The sequence below is a fragment of the Pipra filicauda genome, unplaced genomic scaffold, assembly GCF_003945595.2.
Source record: "Pipra filicauda isolate LSUMZ 115617 unplaced genomic scaffold, ASM394559v2 scaffold143_size2779998_pilon, whole genome shotgun sequence".
Lineage (NCBI taxonomy): Eukaryota > Metazoa > Chordata > Aves > Passeriformes > Pipridae > Pipra > Pipra filicauda.
The window spans coordinates 92,123-105,435 of NW_024103918.1; the positions used below are offsets into that span (position 1 = coordinate 92,123).

General features: G+C 37.4%; 1 protein-coding gene across 3 annotated transcripts in view; it reads right to left on the minus strand.

The window, feature by feature from the left end:
• Nucleotides 1-13,313, minus strand: part of TMEM63A (transmembrane protein 63A) — a 34,882-nt gene that overhangs the window by 9,033 nt on the left and 12,536 nt on the right. For all 3 annotated transcript variants that reach the window (XM_039378677.1, XM_039378678.1, XM_027712971.2), the window contains 12 exons: nt 13,015-13,066; nt 11,697-11,805; nt 11,242-11,312; nt 10,387-10,467; nt 9,606-9,729; nt 9,102-9,235; nt 6,769-6,906; nt 4,839-4,992; nt 3,988-4,094; nt 2,198-2,284; nt 1,521-1,583; nt 438-600 (listed from right to left, as the gene is read on the minus strand). In XM_039378677.1, coding sequence (XP_039234611.1) covers nt 438-600; nt 1,521-1,583; nt 2,198-2,284; nt 3,988-4,094; nt 4,839-4,992; nt 6,769-6,906; nt 9,102-9,235; nt 9,606-9,729; nt 10,387-10,467; nt 11,242-11,312; nt 11,697-11,805; nt 13,015-13,066 — 1,283 coding nt within the window. The remainder of the gene's footprint in view (nt 1-437; nt 601-1,520; nt 1,584-2,197; nt 2,285-3,987; nt 4,095-4,838; nt 4,993-6,768; nt 6,907-9,101; nt 9,236-9,605; nt 9,730-10,386; nt 10,468-11,241; nt 11,313-11,696; nt 11,806-13,014; nt 13,067-13,313) is intronic.

Sequence of the window (13,313 nt, forward strand, 5' to 3'; positions counted from 1 at the left end):
AATATAGGCAATAAGTATTTAGTTTGCTAGGTGTATGTTCAGATAAAGGTTGTACACACCCGTGGGCTGAAGAAGAAACTAACTATAGACAGATTTGAAATAAAAAACTCCCTGAAGTTTAGACTATAAGATAAAATCAGAATCATCCTATAAAATCCAAATCATAAACTCTGACTTAGGGCTATGAAGAGAATAATATCTCAAGTTCAGAGCTTGGGCTTTGATTTTTGACCATCTCTGACTTGAACAAAAACCTCCCCATTATCTGTGCTGCAAATGAAGGGAATATGAACCTGCCATGGATAAGCGAAACAAAGGCCAAAAAAAAAAACAACTGCCAGGAGATAAGAATTAATGTTATAAAGGATGGGAGCTCCTACTGTTTCTGATAGGGATCAAGCATTTAATTTTCTCTGGCTAAGGAGGGGCTCTCATACCTGTTTAATATTTTTCCTTTCTGCTGTGGACTTGGCCATTATCATGCGTATGGTGTAAAGGATGAGGCCGGGCAGGCGCAGCAGCTCCATCCCATTGCCAACGAAAGCAGAGGCAATGACATAGTTCACAAAGAAGGCTCCCTGGTCAGGCAGAAAGACACATCTGCGAGGAAAGACATCAGACACTGACTGGAAAGCAGACAAATATAACATATGCAATGGAGCCCTGAGCACTAGACACTATAGAAAGTGGCTAGAAGACTTCTGATAATCTTGAGATTATCAGAAAGATTGGGAAAGATTACTGCACAGCTACAAATACAGTGAGTGTAGTATGTAAGGGCCTGGCTGAGTTGCAGTTCAGGTGAGGAATAAACTGTTCACAAAAAGACATAGCAGTCTGATGGGAGGCTGATAACAGACAAGAGCATCATTTGATGTCTGCAACAGCAACCTAATACAAGATGAGATAAGACTGCAATAGAATAATTGTCTCTCCTAACTCAGTCTCTCCTAATTGTCTTCCTGTTACTGATTTTGCAACAGCACTTGGAAACCTATGGCCTATTAATCTCATTCTATTCTTTCCCTCCAGCCACAGTCACAAGAGCTTAAAATAATCAGTATCTGCAAATTCTCAATGCTGGTGTAAAAACATACATGTTTGTTAAAATCAAGAGTCATTGGACTTTAGAAAGAGAACTGCTGCAGCTATTCGGTCTCATTGTAATCCTTGGGAAGATCCCCTGTCCATGATATGCAACAATCCTCACCACAATTTCTGGTCCCCTCTCACTTGCATCATACCATCCCATCCTTTCTTGTCATCTACTAAATTTGTAAAGTTTTGGGAAAATAACTATCCCTTTATTGAAAGTTTGCATACATTAGGTAGCAGGAAAAAAGTATGGATTTTTGCATAGCAAAACCACTTGCATTCTCTTCCCCTTATTCAGAAGCTCAGCATCATCCCACAGAGTAGCAACCTTGAGCAAATCTGAACAAACACTAACCAAGGCTAGTCAACAGCAAAAAAATTAAAAGTTCTAAGTATTTCTTTAATGAAGAATTGCTAATACTTACTCCAGCCTAACTGCAGAATCAGATGATTCTCTGTCAAACAGCCAGCGGAAAAAAAAATCAAGGCTGAAAGAAAGATGATTATTGTAATTCAGTCTCCAACAGATTAACACTGTGTAAAATTGCTTCTCTTTTTAAGTAGTTAAAATCAAGATAGTGCATAGAAAGAATTTAATCAAATCACTACTTTAGCTTTATCACAGTTACTGATTCCTAGAGATAAGAAAAAAGATACAGAATCAAACAGAACAGAAATATCTACTTCATACTAAAGTTTTAATAATTCTTTTTTAGCAATTATTATACAGATAGGACAAATATATGTCACCCAGTTAGGCAGGGAAACAGTCAAATACTGTAGAGGTGGAAAGAAAAGGACAACTCTAACTCAAAGACATAGTCAGGAAACTGGGTTCTCAGCTGTGATGATGAGTACGGGCAACTTTCAATTATTCATTGAGCTTACAAGTCTTAAATTTCTTTGTACAAAGTCAGGCTTTGGGAACTTTAGGTGCTCTGATGCAAAATGAACATTGAAATCTAATGCATAATGACAATATAACCACATGCAACTGGAGGGGAGTGGGGGTACATCAACTATACCTCAACTAGAAAACACAAGTAAGATGCCTCATAATAAAAATATTCAACCATTACTTTGTTAAACTACGACTCTTTACCTGGTCAGACCAAGGGAGGGCAGGATCAATACCATGAAGATCAAAAATATGTAGACTTTATGCATCATTATTCTGTTCTCTGCAGATCTACCAACATAAAAAGTCATTGAGTAAGAAACTCACATGAAACACTTCCACATATGAAGGATCTTGCCCAGAGAATGTCAGCACCTGTCAGACTTCCAGCTCCCCTTACCATATCACATTGCTACAACATGCTCACAAAAGAAACATCTTTTGAGATATTCACCAATTTGGACCAAGCAGACTTTTAGTATCTTCTTGAACATTATACTGGACTCTGGATTAGCATCACTACAGGTCCGTACCACAAGCACAGGGATGTGTGACAGCCACAGCTGGTCTCTTGTCCACAGAAACTCAATCCTGCAGCAGCTTGTAAACAAACAGCTCTTCAAGTGTCATGCCAAGAGGGATTAGGCAGTTCGTAGAAGGGCACCACTGCCAAGAAACCAGACACTTACACAACCTACTTAACTGTCCTTGCCAAGCGGCAAGTCTTCAGGAACAACATGACACTGCTCATGCTATACCCCTACTACAGTAGCAGGAACATCGATCTGGTGACACTGTTGCCAGAAAAGTGGAGCCATCACTATAAACAATTCAGACTGTTGAAGGTGGAATCTGATAGGGTTTTAAAGCCACAGAGGTTTTGTTATAGGATCATGTAACCCTTGGGCACTGCAAGACGTGTCAGTGTAATTATACCAATGCTGGAAATCAAATCTGTGATCACAGATGACAAATTTTAATAAAGTCACTAGTGACTTTGGAAAACTATTTTAACTGATTGAGAAGGGCTCAAAGTTCGTGTGTGTAGTGTAACTACCCCCCCAAAAAAAAACCCAATTTGATGAAGAGCATACAACTGTGATGAATAAACAGTAGATTCTGGACACTATGTCTTAGAAAGGAATGGTACAAAAAGTTCAAAAGTGAAAAATAATTGACCTTAGAATATAAAAACAAACCAAAGAAATGGCTACAAGCTTTGTGGATAAAGATTGAGTGAAGTTTGAGTGAAGCAGGGATTCAATGTGCAGTACCATGCTTTATCTGACTGCAGGTAAACTGGGCATCAAATCTGGTATTTCAAACCAAGCTGTGCTGAGTATTCCAAGTTAGCAGCACATCAGTGGGCTTAATGTCTCCAGAGTGCTCTGGTTGTATTTGAAAATCTTATATCAACACATCTGCTGGGTACTGATCCCATAGATCTTCTCAGATCACCACTAACAATACCCAATAGCAATTGAGTTGTGCACCAAGAGTTACATCCAGACCATTTTTGTCATGCCACACAACAAAAAGATGGATGCCCCTTTTATAAGTAGCATGCTAAGAGCTGGAGCACTTTCTGTCAAGTGGGATTCTAGGGTTCTGTGATGTACTCAGTCTGCAGGGTATCCAAATCCACATGGCCTATCTACCCAGAGAGCAAGCTAGTTATGGGATCAGAGGCATTTCCCATGCTCCTGTTGAAGCATCCTGAGCCTGATCACACATTTTTTTCTGATAAAACAGAAAGAGAAGTGGGGTGGGGAGCAAGGGGAAGCATAAGCAAGTCATGTGGTTAGATTACACTTGCTGTATGGGTTAAAAATCACTTAAACCCCAAAGTGTGGTTGTAACACTAGAAAGACAAGAACATGACATTCCCTGCTATGAGAGGTCTGTGGATTTAAGAGCTCCATGAAAGATAAACAGTCTTCATTTCTTTTAGTTATTCAGCTGGTAAGGCAAAAACAGAAGAAAAGCTTGCTTACTTTGTCCAGTGGGACTCCAGCAAAGTTGAGTAATAGACGATTGTTGGTAGCAAAGCTGAGAAGGACCAGAGCAAGAGCGTTGGGAAAAACTGGCTGACGATGGGATTCTAGTAGGGGAAAAAAGAAAGAGTAAGTATTAAAAGCATTTTAATGCAGTTGTGGAGGAACAGAGGCTGCAATATTTTGCTTTTTGTAAATTACAGCAGGATAAACTAGGGAAATTATACTCAGGTGGTCTTAAACTGAGCCGTGAGTGATTAGCACTGCTGTGCAAGACAAAAAAACAAAGCAGGATTGGGAATTAAATTCCATGAGAGTGTAGTCTCCCAGGCAGTCTTTATGTCATTTACGCTATCTTGGAGAAGTATTTAAAAAGAACAGTTTGCAGGAGACTTCAGCTGCAGTCAAACTAGGATCCGAGATATATATATGCTATGTTAATTTGAACCCAATAAGCAAAATAAAAACAACATTTTTACCTCAGAGTTTAAAATCTGAATTCCTTCCATCTTATCATAAAAATCAAAATTCAAGTTGGACTCAAAATTCCATTTTTTGCAAAGCTTTTTGATTACAACATTTAGAATTATGTAAACATGGAATGCAAATTTTTACCACAAACATAGAGTTTTAGGTGAAATTAGTTCAGACTACTATCCAGGAATAAAAGAGGGCTAAAGATCCAGTTATGGCTGTTTGTTTTTCAATAAGCAACTACATAAAACAATCCTGGGAATTTCAACTGAATTTGACTTAAAGGTGTGTAGTAAGAAAATGAAACTATGTCTATCACAGTTTCCCAATATTTTGGTTTGATCCACGGCTATATCCAAATGTATGGTGGTACTCACATTAAGGTAGTGAATAGGTTTAGTGACATTGAACTTGTCCATGGTTGAGATGATTATAGAAGGAGTAGTGAGAAAAAACAGCACAATAAAAAGAAGCAAATTAATGCACACCCATCTAAACCACCATTTCAGTCCATGCACTGAAAGATTTTTCCTGGAGAAAAAAGTAAAAATAAAGGGGACATTAAAACAAGCAGTAAGCATTTGTTGCTAAAAATTATATATCCTATCTGTCAAGTAGCAGGTGGCACTGTTTTTTGTAAACTGAGCTTTTAAAGTTATATAACAAAGCACTACACAAGTTCCAGCTGCTATTAGAAATAAAGAAAACTGCAACCTCTCTTGAATGATAACATAAATTGTGCTTGCAGAAGGACGTACTCAGTCTTTCATTACAAAAACATAAACGTGTAACGTAATTAAGGTTTGGGATGAAACACTTCTCCTGTCCACTAATGCAGAAGTACTAAACAAAGAACAAGAAGAGACAGAGATAGAAGGTACAGAGAACTTCTGCAAGAAGAACAGCTATCAGAGGCAGAATCTAACAAGAAACTGTGATTTGAAAAAAAAATAATTTACAAACGTGGCATCTCTTCCTGCTATATTAAAACAGCAACTGCAGATTTTAAACATGTAAAGTTCTTAAATATTATCTGAAATGGTTCCCATAAGGACTGGAATGATTTGAACTCCAGCCAAAGCCAAGTATTTAGAACAGACAAAACAGGGATACAAAGGCTTAGTAACTTCCTAATTATGACAAGTCTTTTTGTGAACTTGGAAAATCTCTGTGCTTCCTCTTCTTCAAGGGGGAGAGGAGAGAAGAAAAAGAGGAAAACAACCCAACCCAAATTACCAAAACCCCACCATCTTCCCCTCTTAAGAGATGTTTAGAAAAAAGTTTTGCAGGGGCTTCAGTCCACTGAGTCTCACAGAACAATTCCTGTGTCCAGTGCTTGAAGAAAGGAAGAGGAAATGAAGCACATACACACGGTAGAACCCTTTCATGAAAAAGGCACATTAAACCGACCCTACCTGGAAAGCAGCTTGCAAGAGATTTTTAATTCATATCTCAAGACTGCTGCAAAAGACACAGCTAAGAATCATAGTTGTTTACTTCTTGGTTAAAGATTCTGTACTTTATTCCCAACTGCAGAATTGTAGTCCTAGAGAAAACCTCTCAATTATTAGAAATTGATGGCATAATTACCTTAAGAGTAATGTTCTGTTAAAATAATTGAGAAAAAAGTGTGCTTTAAAAAAGAAATTACATGCAGGTGAAACACAGCAACTTGTGCCTATCTGTGTCTCACTTGCAGTTTTGGGTTGGGCAATGGAAATGTCACAACAAGTTCACTGTTACACGAAGAAAGGATTATATTGACCCCACCTGAAGTTATTTGCAAAGCAACTGGAAAATGTTTAGATCTTTTTTAGCCTATAAGCATGACAGGAGGCAGAACAGGAACAGTTTAATTCAAAAAGCACTTATCTGGGAAATGTACTGGATTAATAAAGATGATGTCAGAAGATAGACCAAAGTTCACAGAGTAGATCAAGTTATACTTATCACATGTCAGCTCCAAAAACTTGGAGGACACTTCGCAGTAACATCAAGTTGCTTTCCTCAGATCTCAACAGCAAATATGCACTAGCCTCCAAAAACGGAAACTCTGAGAGACAGACTCTAATAAGATTAGGGTTTTTTTAAAATCTGGGGTGGCAAAACTCTGGTCAGCCTCAGAGAGGCCTCCTCGAGGTCAGTAAGAACACCAGTAATGAAAATAAAGAGGCAGATCAGCCACATGCAAACACTACATAAAGCCCTAGTTTAGGATTAAAGAAAAATGCACTCGTCCCTGTTTCTCCTATGCCCATTCTAAACCTACATTATCATCAATAAATAGATGTAAGACAGGATTCTTACCAACAAATATTCTCAGGATAAGGAGCATATGTAACCTCCCAGTTTGACACACACAGGTCCTTGCTGTAGGATGATGGCTGGGGCTCTCCTTTACACTTAATACTCTGACATTTGCAGGCATTGAAGTCTTTGAGGATGCTGTAAGGAAGAAGAGGAGGAATTTTTCCAAATTTTTATACCTGAAAATGCTGAATATGTAATGAGAAAGACTGGGAATAATGAAGAAGGGTTTTCTTAATTTTAATAACCTGTGATCAAGATAGTACTTAAAAAGTAATGTAATACATTTTGCATTAATGACAACTATATAAACAGTTGCTACTACAGGTCTATGAGATCTGTTTTGCTGGAAACAAAAAGCAGCCTTGGTTTAAACTGTTCACTTCTTCTACCAATGTGAGCAATCGTATTAAAAAAAAAAAGTAAAAAAATAAATCAAAGTCTGAGAGCACTGGAAAAAAAGACAGACAGTTCCCTAAACACATCTTTACATAATTACAACTGTTTTCAAATCAAAGTAGACTAATTAAATGAGAGTACAGACTAATCCTTTACAATAGTATCAAATCCAGCCAATTCTCAGAAAAATTTTTAGCACGCTGCTATTCCCACAATTCAAAATATCAGCCTCTTGCACCCACTCCAAAAATAATCACAGTACTTAATTCTATCTTCTAATATTATGAGTTGACTGACACTCAGTGTATTTAAAGAAAATTTAAACATGCCCAGAATAAATGCTTTCAAAGATTTCTCAAAGGACAGCACTAGAAGGGCTAGGAATACATTCAGAGACTATTCTATTACACTAGCATGGAAACAGTATATTTTATATTTAAATGGGTAGACGGTAAAATCTATGAACATGCTTGTTTCTCAGTTGTGCTCTTAACATAAAGAAGACAGAGAACCATATACATGAATGCCAAACAAACAAACAAACACAACCCCCAAGCCCCAGATCTTTACCTTACCAGAATTCAAGTAGTGATGTCAAATTGCCAGCATCTTCTAGCAGCAAGTATTTAAGGAAGTTAATTATCCTTTGACAGTTGATTTTAAAAAATACACACAGAGCAAGCTTTAGCCATCATAAAACAAGCTTCTACAACCACCTAACATGAACCTCAGTTCTGGCTTCCTGTTTTCCCATCCTATTTCAGGATTCTGTGGAGCAGAGAGTACTAAGGGCAACAAGTAACTCTCTAATTTGATGGGAGCCTCAGTTTCACATCTAATCTAATCTAATTTGACAGGAAATGGAGTCCACCACATCAATTCCAAGCTAAACAAATTAAAATCTTTTCAGGTCTTGATAATTCAACTCAAGAGATGCCAGCAGTGCAACTCAGAACACATGCCCAAGCAGAGACTATCCCATCAAAATTGTACACAACATATGAGCAGCTAGACAAGGAACTTCAGTGCTTATTTCTTCTTTCAGTTTCACATCTCAAAATGTTATTTCATTACAAACTTAGGAGAGGAGGTAGATTTCATCACACCATCACTACTCAATTAAAGAGTAGCAAGCAAAACTTTCTCCAACCTATCAAATTCTTGCAAGAAATTCTACACCCTGGACTTCCCTGAAAAGAAGCTGAAAGACTGGCTCTCTAACACGACTTGAAGGCCAAAAGAACGCAGACAATTTAAATCAGAGAATAAAAAAAAGCATGATGTGTTACACTGTAATACAAATATTATTCTGCTTCCTTTTACCCACTCTGTGACAGTGAAAGATGCTCTCAGTGTGAACAGAAAATGAGAGGCTACATGCATTTACCTCTACAAATAACTGAATAAAAAAATACTGAACAACTTCTGGCATTAGGTCTACACACATATCTGTAAAAACAGGTAACAGAGATACAGAATGTGTATCTATCACCTATGGCCAGGTCAGTCACTGACCCTACACTGTTAAGATGACTAACTAGCAGTGTAATTTGCACTCACTGATAGTTTGGTCATTGTAACATTTGCACAGTAGAAAATAGAGGAATCAGTAACTTGTATTCAAAAGCCAATTAGTCTGGCCTACTATTAACCTACACTGATGGACAGGATCCCACACAGAAGAGAAAGGTTCCTCATCCCAATAAATGTCCCAAGCCTTTTAGTCTCTGAGATAATTTCTTCACTCAAAGCACAGAGGCTAAAATGCACACTTAAGGGAAAACTTACCAGAAAGCAAAGCAGGCCAAATCCATAGAATGATGAAAAAGAAGAAAGGAAGAAGAGCCAATATAAGCAAACAAGGGACACAAACAAGAGATCAGTTGTACTATTACAGTTAAAAGAGAACAAACAAAACAGAAGACAAAACTTACTAGGTTGCCATGGATTTCTCTTGAAATGTTACAAAAGCCATTCCCAGTGGGTTATTATGAACAGCTTGTTCCTCTTTCGAATATTCTTCCATCAGTTCATTTCTAACTTTGGTATAATAATCTACAGCATCCTCCTGTCAGAAAATTGATGACTGTTACATCCAAGCACCAGATGGCTAATATCCTCATTAATTAATATCTTCATACAGCTTACACAAACCATAGTCTCTCTTCCTCAGACTACTTCCACAAATTACAAATGATGTTGCAAGGCGAAGACAAACAAATGTAAGATTTTCTTGTACTTCAATTTTTTCACTTAGATTACATTTCAAAAGTTTTGGGGAATTCCTTTTCCCTCCAGTGTAAGAACATGACAGATGAGCTATTAGGAACGAACAAATAAGGAATTTTCTGAAGCTCGATGAGATGTCACACAAAAACTATTCTCCACCCTTCTAACAATCTACCTGGCCATAACTAAAACAGAACACAATCTCTTACCCTTTCACATCCTCTCATTTCACAACAGCAGAACTGACCACATGGCTTAGGGTTGATTTGGACCCGCTTGCCATACTTCTGATGCAGGTGTTCATAGTAAGTCAGGCTTTTTTCTGCCTGGTTTCTGGACAGAAAAAATAAATCTATAACAATTTGCAACAAAAAAAGTATAAACATCAAGCTTAGGAAGAACATAGTCCTCAAGAAAAAAAGTTATTATAAGGATTGACAGCGAATGAATCAGTCATCAAAGTTATTTACATTCACTTTAATTTTAGTTACTTATATATATGAGTATAATTTATTTTCAAGTCAGTAATAGCTTTATACAACCTACACTTATAGTAAGGTTCCAGATTAAAAAAAAACAAAACACAATGCTATTCTTGATAGCCCAGAAAATAACACTTCTCTCTCATGAGATCATCAATCTGGCCAAAGAAGCAGGGTTAACAGAGTTATTAATTTAATAATTCAGTTTTTCACTTTGTACTGCCTGACAATAAGTAACTAACTATATACATACACACAGAAATAAATAATCAGCCAGTAAAAACTTACCTTATGCAACACACAACATATCACACCCACAGGAGATGGGCTGAACCCCACAACTCACTGTAAACCACAACGGAATCTAACTGAAGTCGAGACCAGATCTTTAGGAGCAGAATTCATCCTTAGTATGTGCACGGTTAGTACTGCTGGTATGTGTTCATTAAGGACTAGCAAAACGTTTGTAAAATTATGCTAAAGTCATGTAGATTACAAAAACAAGTACCTTTTTTTGAATAGATAAATAAGCTTGGCGACGTCATAACACAGCTGGACCTCCAGCACAGTGCAGCTTGGGTAGGCATCCCTGAAAGGAAGCAGCACATGGCAACAATAAGAACAAAAAGTACAACGAAGAAACTGTTTCAAAGAGCACCACTGATACCTAACTGACATCTCAATCAGTCATTTCATTTCTGCATGACGTATCATAGAGCAGAGACTTCCAGAGAGACATTGCTGAAAGTTACTTTAACATGAGATGCACAGCATTATTCCAAGTAAAGGTCATGTGGGAGCATGAATGGAAAGTGTGGATACAGTACAGCCACTGTCTTACCTTCTGATTTTAAGATCAGCTAACTAACCTCACTGAAATATAGTCTTTTCTCAGCACTGGCTAAGGAATAAGATATGCTTTTAGAACACAGATATACTATAACATGAATTTTAAACAGTGCAAAATTCAAAAAACATATCTGCTTGGTCAGGTAAAACTACTAGGACAATTTTAAATCTCCTGTTTTTTATAAAAGATGGAGAGAGGCTTTTTATCAGGGCATGTACTAATAGGACAAGCAATAAGGCTTTAAACTGAAAGAAAATAGGTTTAGATCAGATATGAGGAGGAAATCCTTTACTGTGAGGCACTGGAGGCACTGGAACAGGTTGCTCAGAGAAGCTGTGGACTTCCAGCCCCATCCTTGGAAGTGTTCAAGGCCACATTGGATGGGGCTCTGAGCAACCTGGTCCAGGGGAAGGTGTCCCTGCACATGGCAGGGGGGTTGGAACTAGATGACCTTTAAGGTCCCTTGGAACTCAAACCATTCTATGATTCTAATAACTCAAGTATGGAACTTACGTGAAATGGCTTTGTATTATCTCTTCATTGGCACTTTTTGGAATACCAGTTATAAACAGCGTGCGCTTAACCTGTGAGAGAAAATGCAAGTCAAATTTTGAGAAATCACGTCACAGAAAACAAGAATATAAGGAAGGTAGTGACACAGCACAAGCAGCTGTGTGGTAGAGGGGAGAAAAAACGTAGGAAATTTTGGGTTTGGTGGGAGCTGCATGTATTTAAGACAGCACCCTCTACACTGATAATAGGTTACAGCAAAATTTCACAAATCCTTCCCCAAACCCCTCCTCTCCTTCCATTTTCACAATTGACTCACTATAACACTGCTTTCAGTGAATTCCTTCACATTTATGTCACAGCCTAGCACACAGGAGCCTCTTAGCAATTTGCTTTTTTAGCATTATACACTGGCAAATATGCTCTATGTTTTCCTTCAGCCCAATACAGAAACTTACTATGTTTTCTTCTTTATATGTGACATACTTCATGTGATGTCTCATGAAGACAACAGTCAGAATCAGGTAAACAACAGCAAAAACGGTGTGCAGCCAAAGAAGATTATTGCTGTCAGACAAAATGTTATGAATATGAAAAACAGGAAGAACCAACTGTCCAACTGATGTAAGTAGCTGTCAAAATGCTAATCAGATCAGAACCTTTCACTGAACACAAAACAGGAAAAAAAAGTAGTTACTGGTAGTCAGTCATGCCTATGCAGATGCCTTGGACAGCCAACAGGGAGAGTTACTTGCTTATCATACTGTTCTGTGGGTAGTTAACCTACAAAGAAAATAGTTATTCTATGACATGGACATATTTAGGAAGTGTTTGGCTGCCATCTTCCCAGCCAGATGGCCAACAGCACACATGATGCTATTTGCCAAAATGGTTTTAATTTGCCTTATTATTTACTGTGTTGAGTGCATAATTGAACTCTCCTTGAACACAGCTGAAAACAGCCTCAACATAAATTCTTATCCTTGATAGCTCCTTCTTCAAAGCTTAGAGACGTTCTGGTCTCTGAACAGTTCTTCAGTTTTGTGAAGAGCACTAATAATTATAATTAACCCAAAATACAGGAACCTATTTCACACATTAAAAAAACCAAGCACCAAGCAAGCAAAAAAATCCCTACTAGTTACTAAGTTTCATAACATGGTTATAAAAACAAAGTGCATTGGCAGAAACTCTCTTGGACATTGTATCATGGATGGATGTGGATTGATCAAGTAATAAACCAGAAGACTTATACAGCTTTGTATTTCAACTGTTTTACAGACTGTTTTTAAAACACACAGAAGCAATTTTAATTGCAATCTCAGATTAGAGAGATATGCACACACAGAAATCTAAGATAAGGGAATTTATATCATCCAAGTTACACATTCTAGTAAAGCGGTCAGCTTTACTTTCTTTATGAAACATTTCTTTACATTTCATACATTTCTTTATGAAACCATGAAACATGGTTTCTTTTAATGTGGAAATTTCTGAAAATAATATCACTAGATGTGCAGTCATTAGCCAAAAGAAACATGTGGTGTAAGAAGTAAGAGCTGAGTGAGCAGAAGCCAAGTCTCAAGATTTCTTATCAGCACTGTAAGTGCACAGCCTGAAGCAGAACATATCCCAGTTTCAGTCAATCAAGTGTGAATAAGTTGTGAATAAGTTACTCTGACCCCAGGAGCCACCCTGCAAGTGTCAATTCTTGTATTTAGAGACGGTGGTAGCAAACTAACACAAGCATAAAGGTACTCTGCAAGACTTACTTACCCAGTTTGTAAGTTCACTATAGTTGTTCTTCCAAAACTATAGGGATCTTTATCTAAGAACAAAAAAAATTAGCATAATTTGCTGGTGCAACATTCACAGTAAACTATCAGAAAGTCAGCTTTTATTCTAGTTTTTAAAGATGATAATATATTTCTTTTTAATGCTGAGCAAGTTCATTGATAAAAAGATTCAGAATAATAATCAATGCTGGTTTACTCTGTATTGCATTTTAAAGTAGGAAAAAAAGCCCCAGGATTATACTACATTCAAACCATGAAGAGAAGTAGTAGATTGTTTTA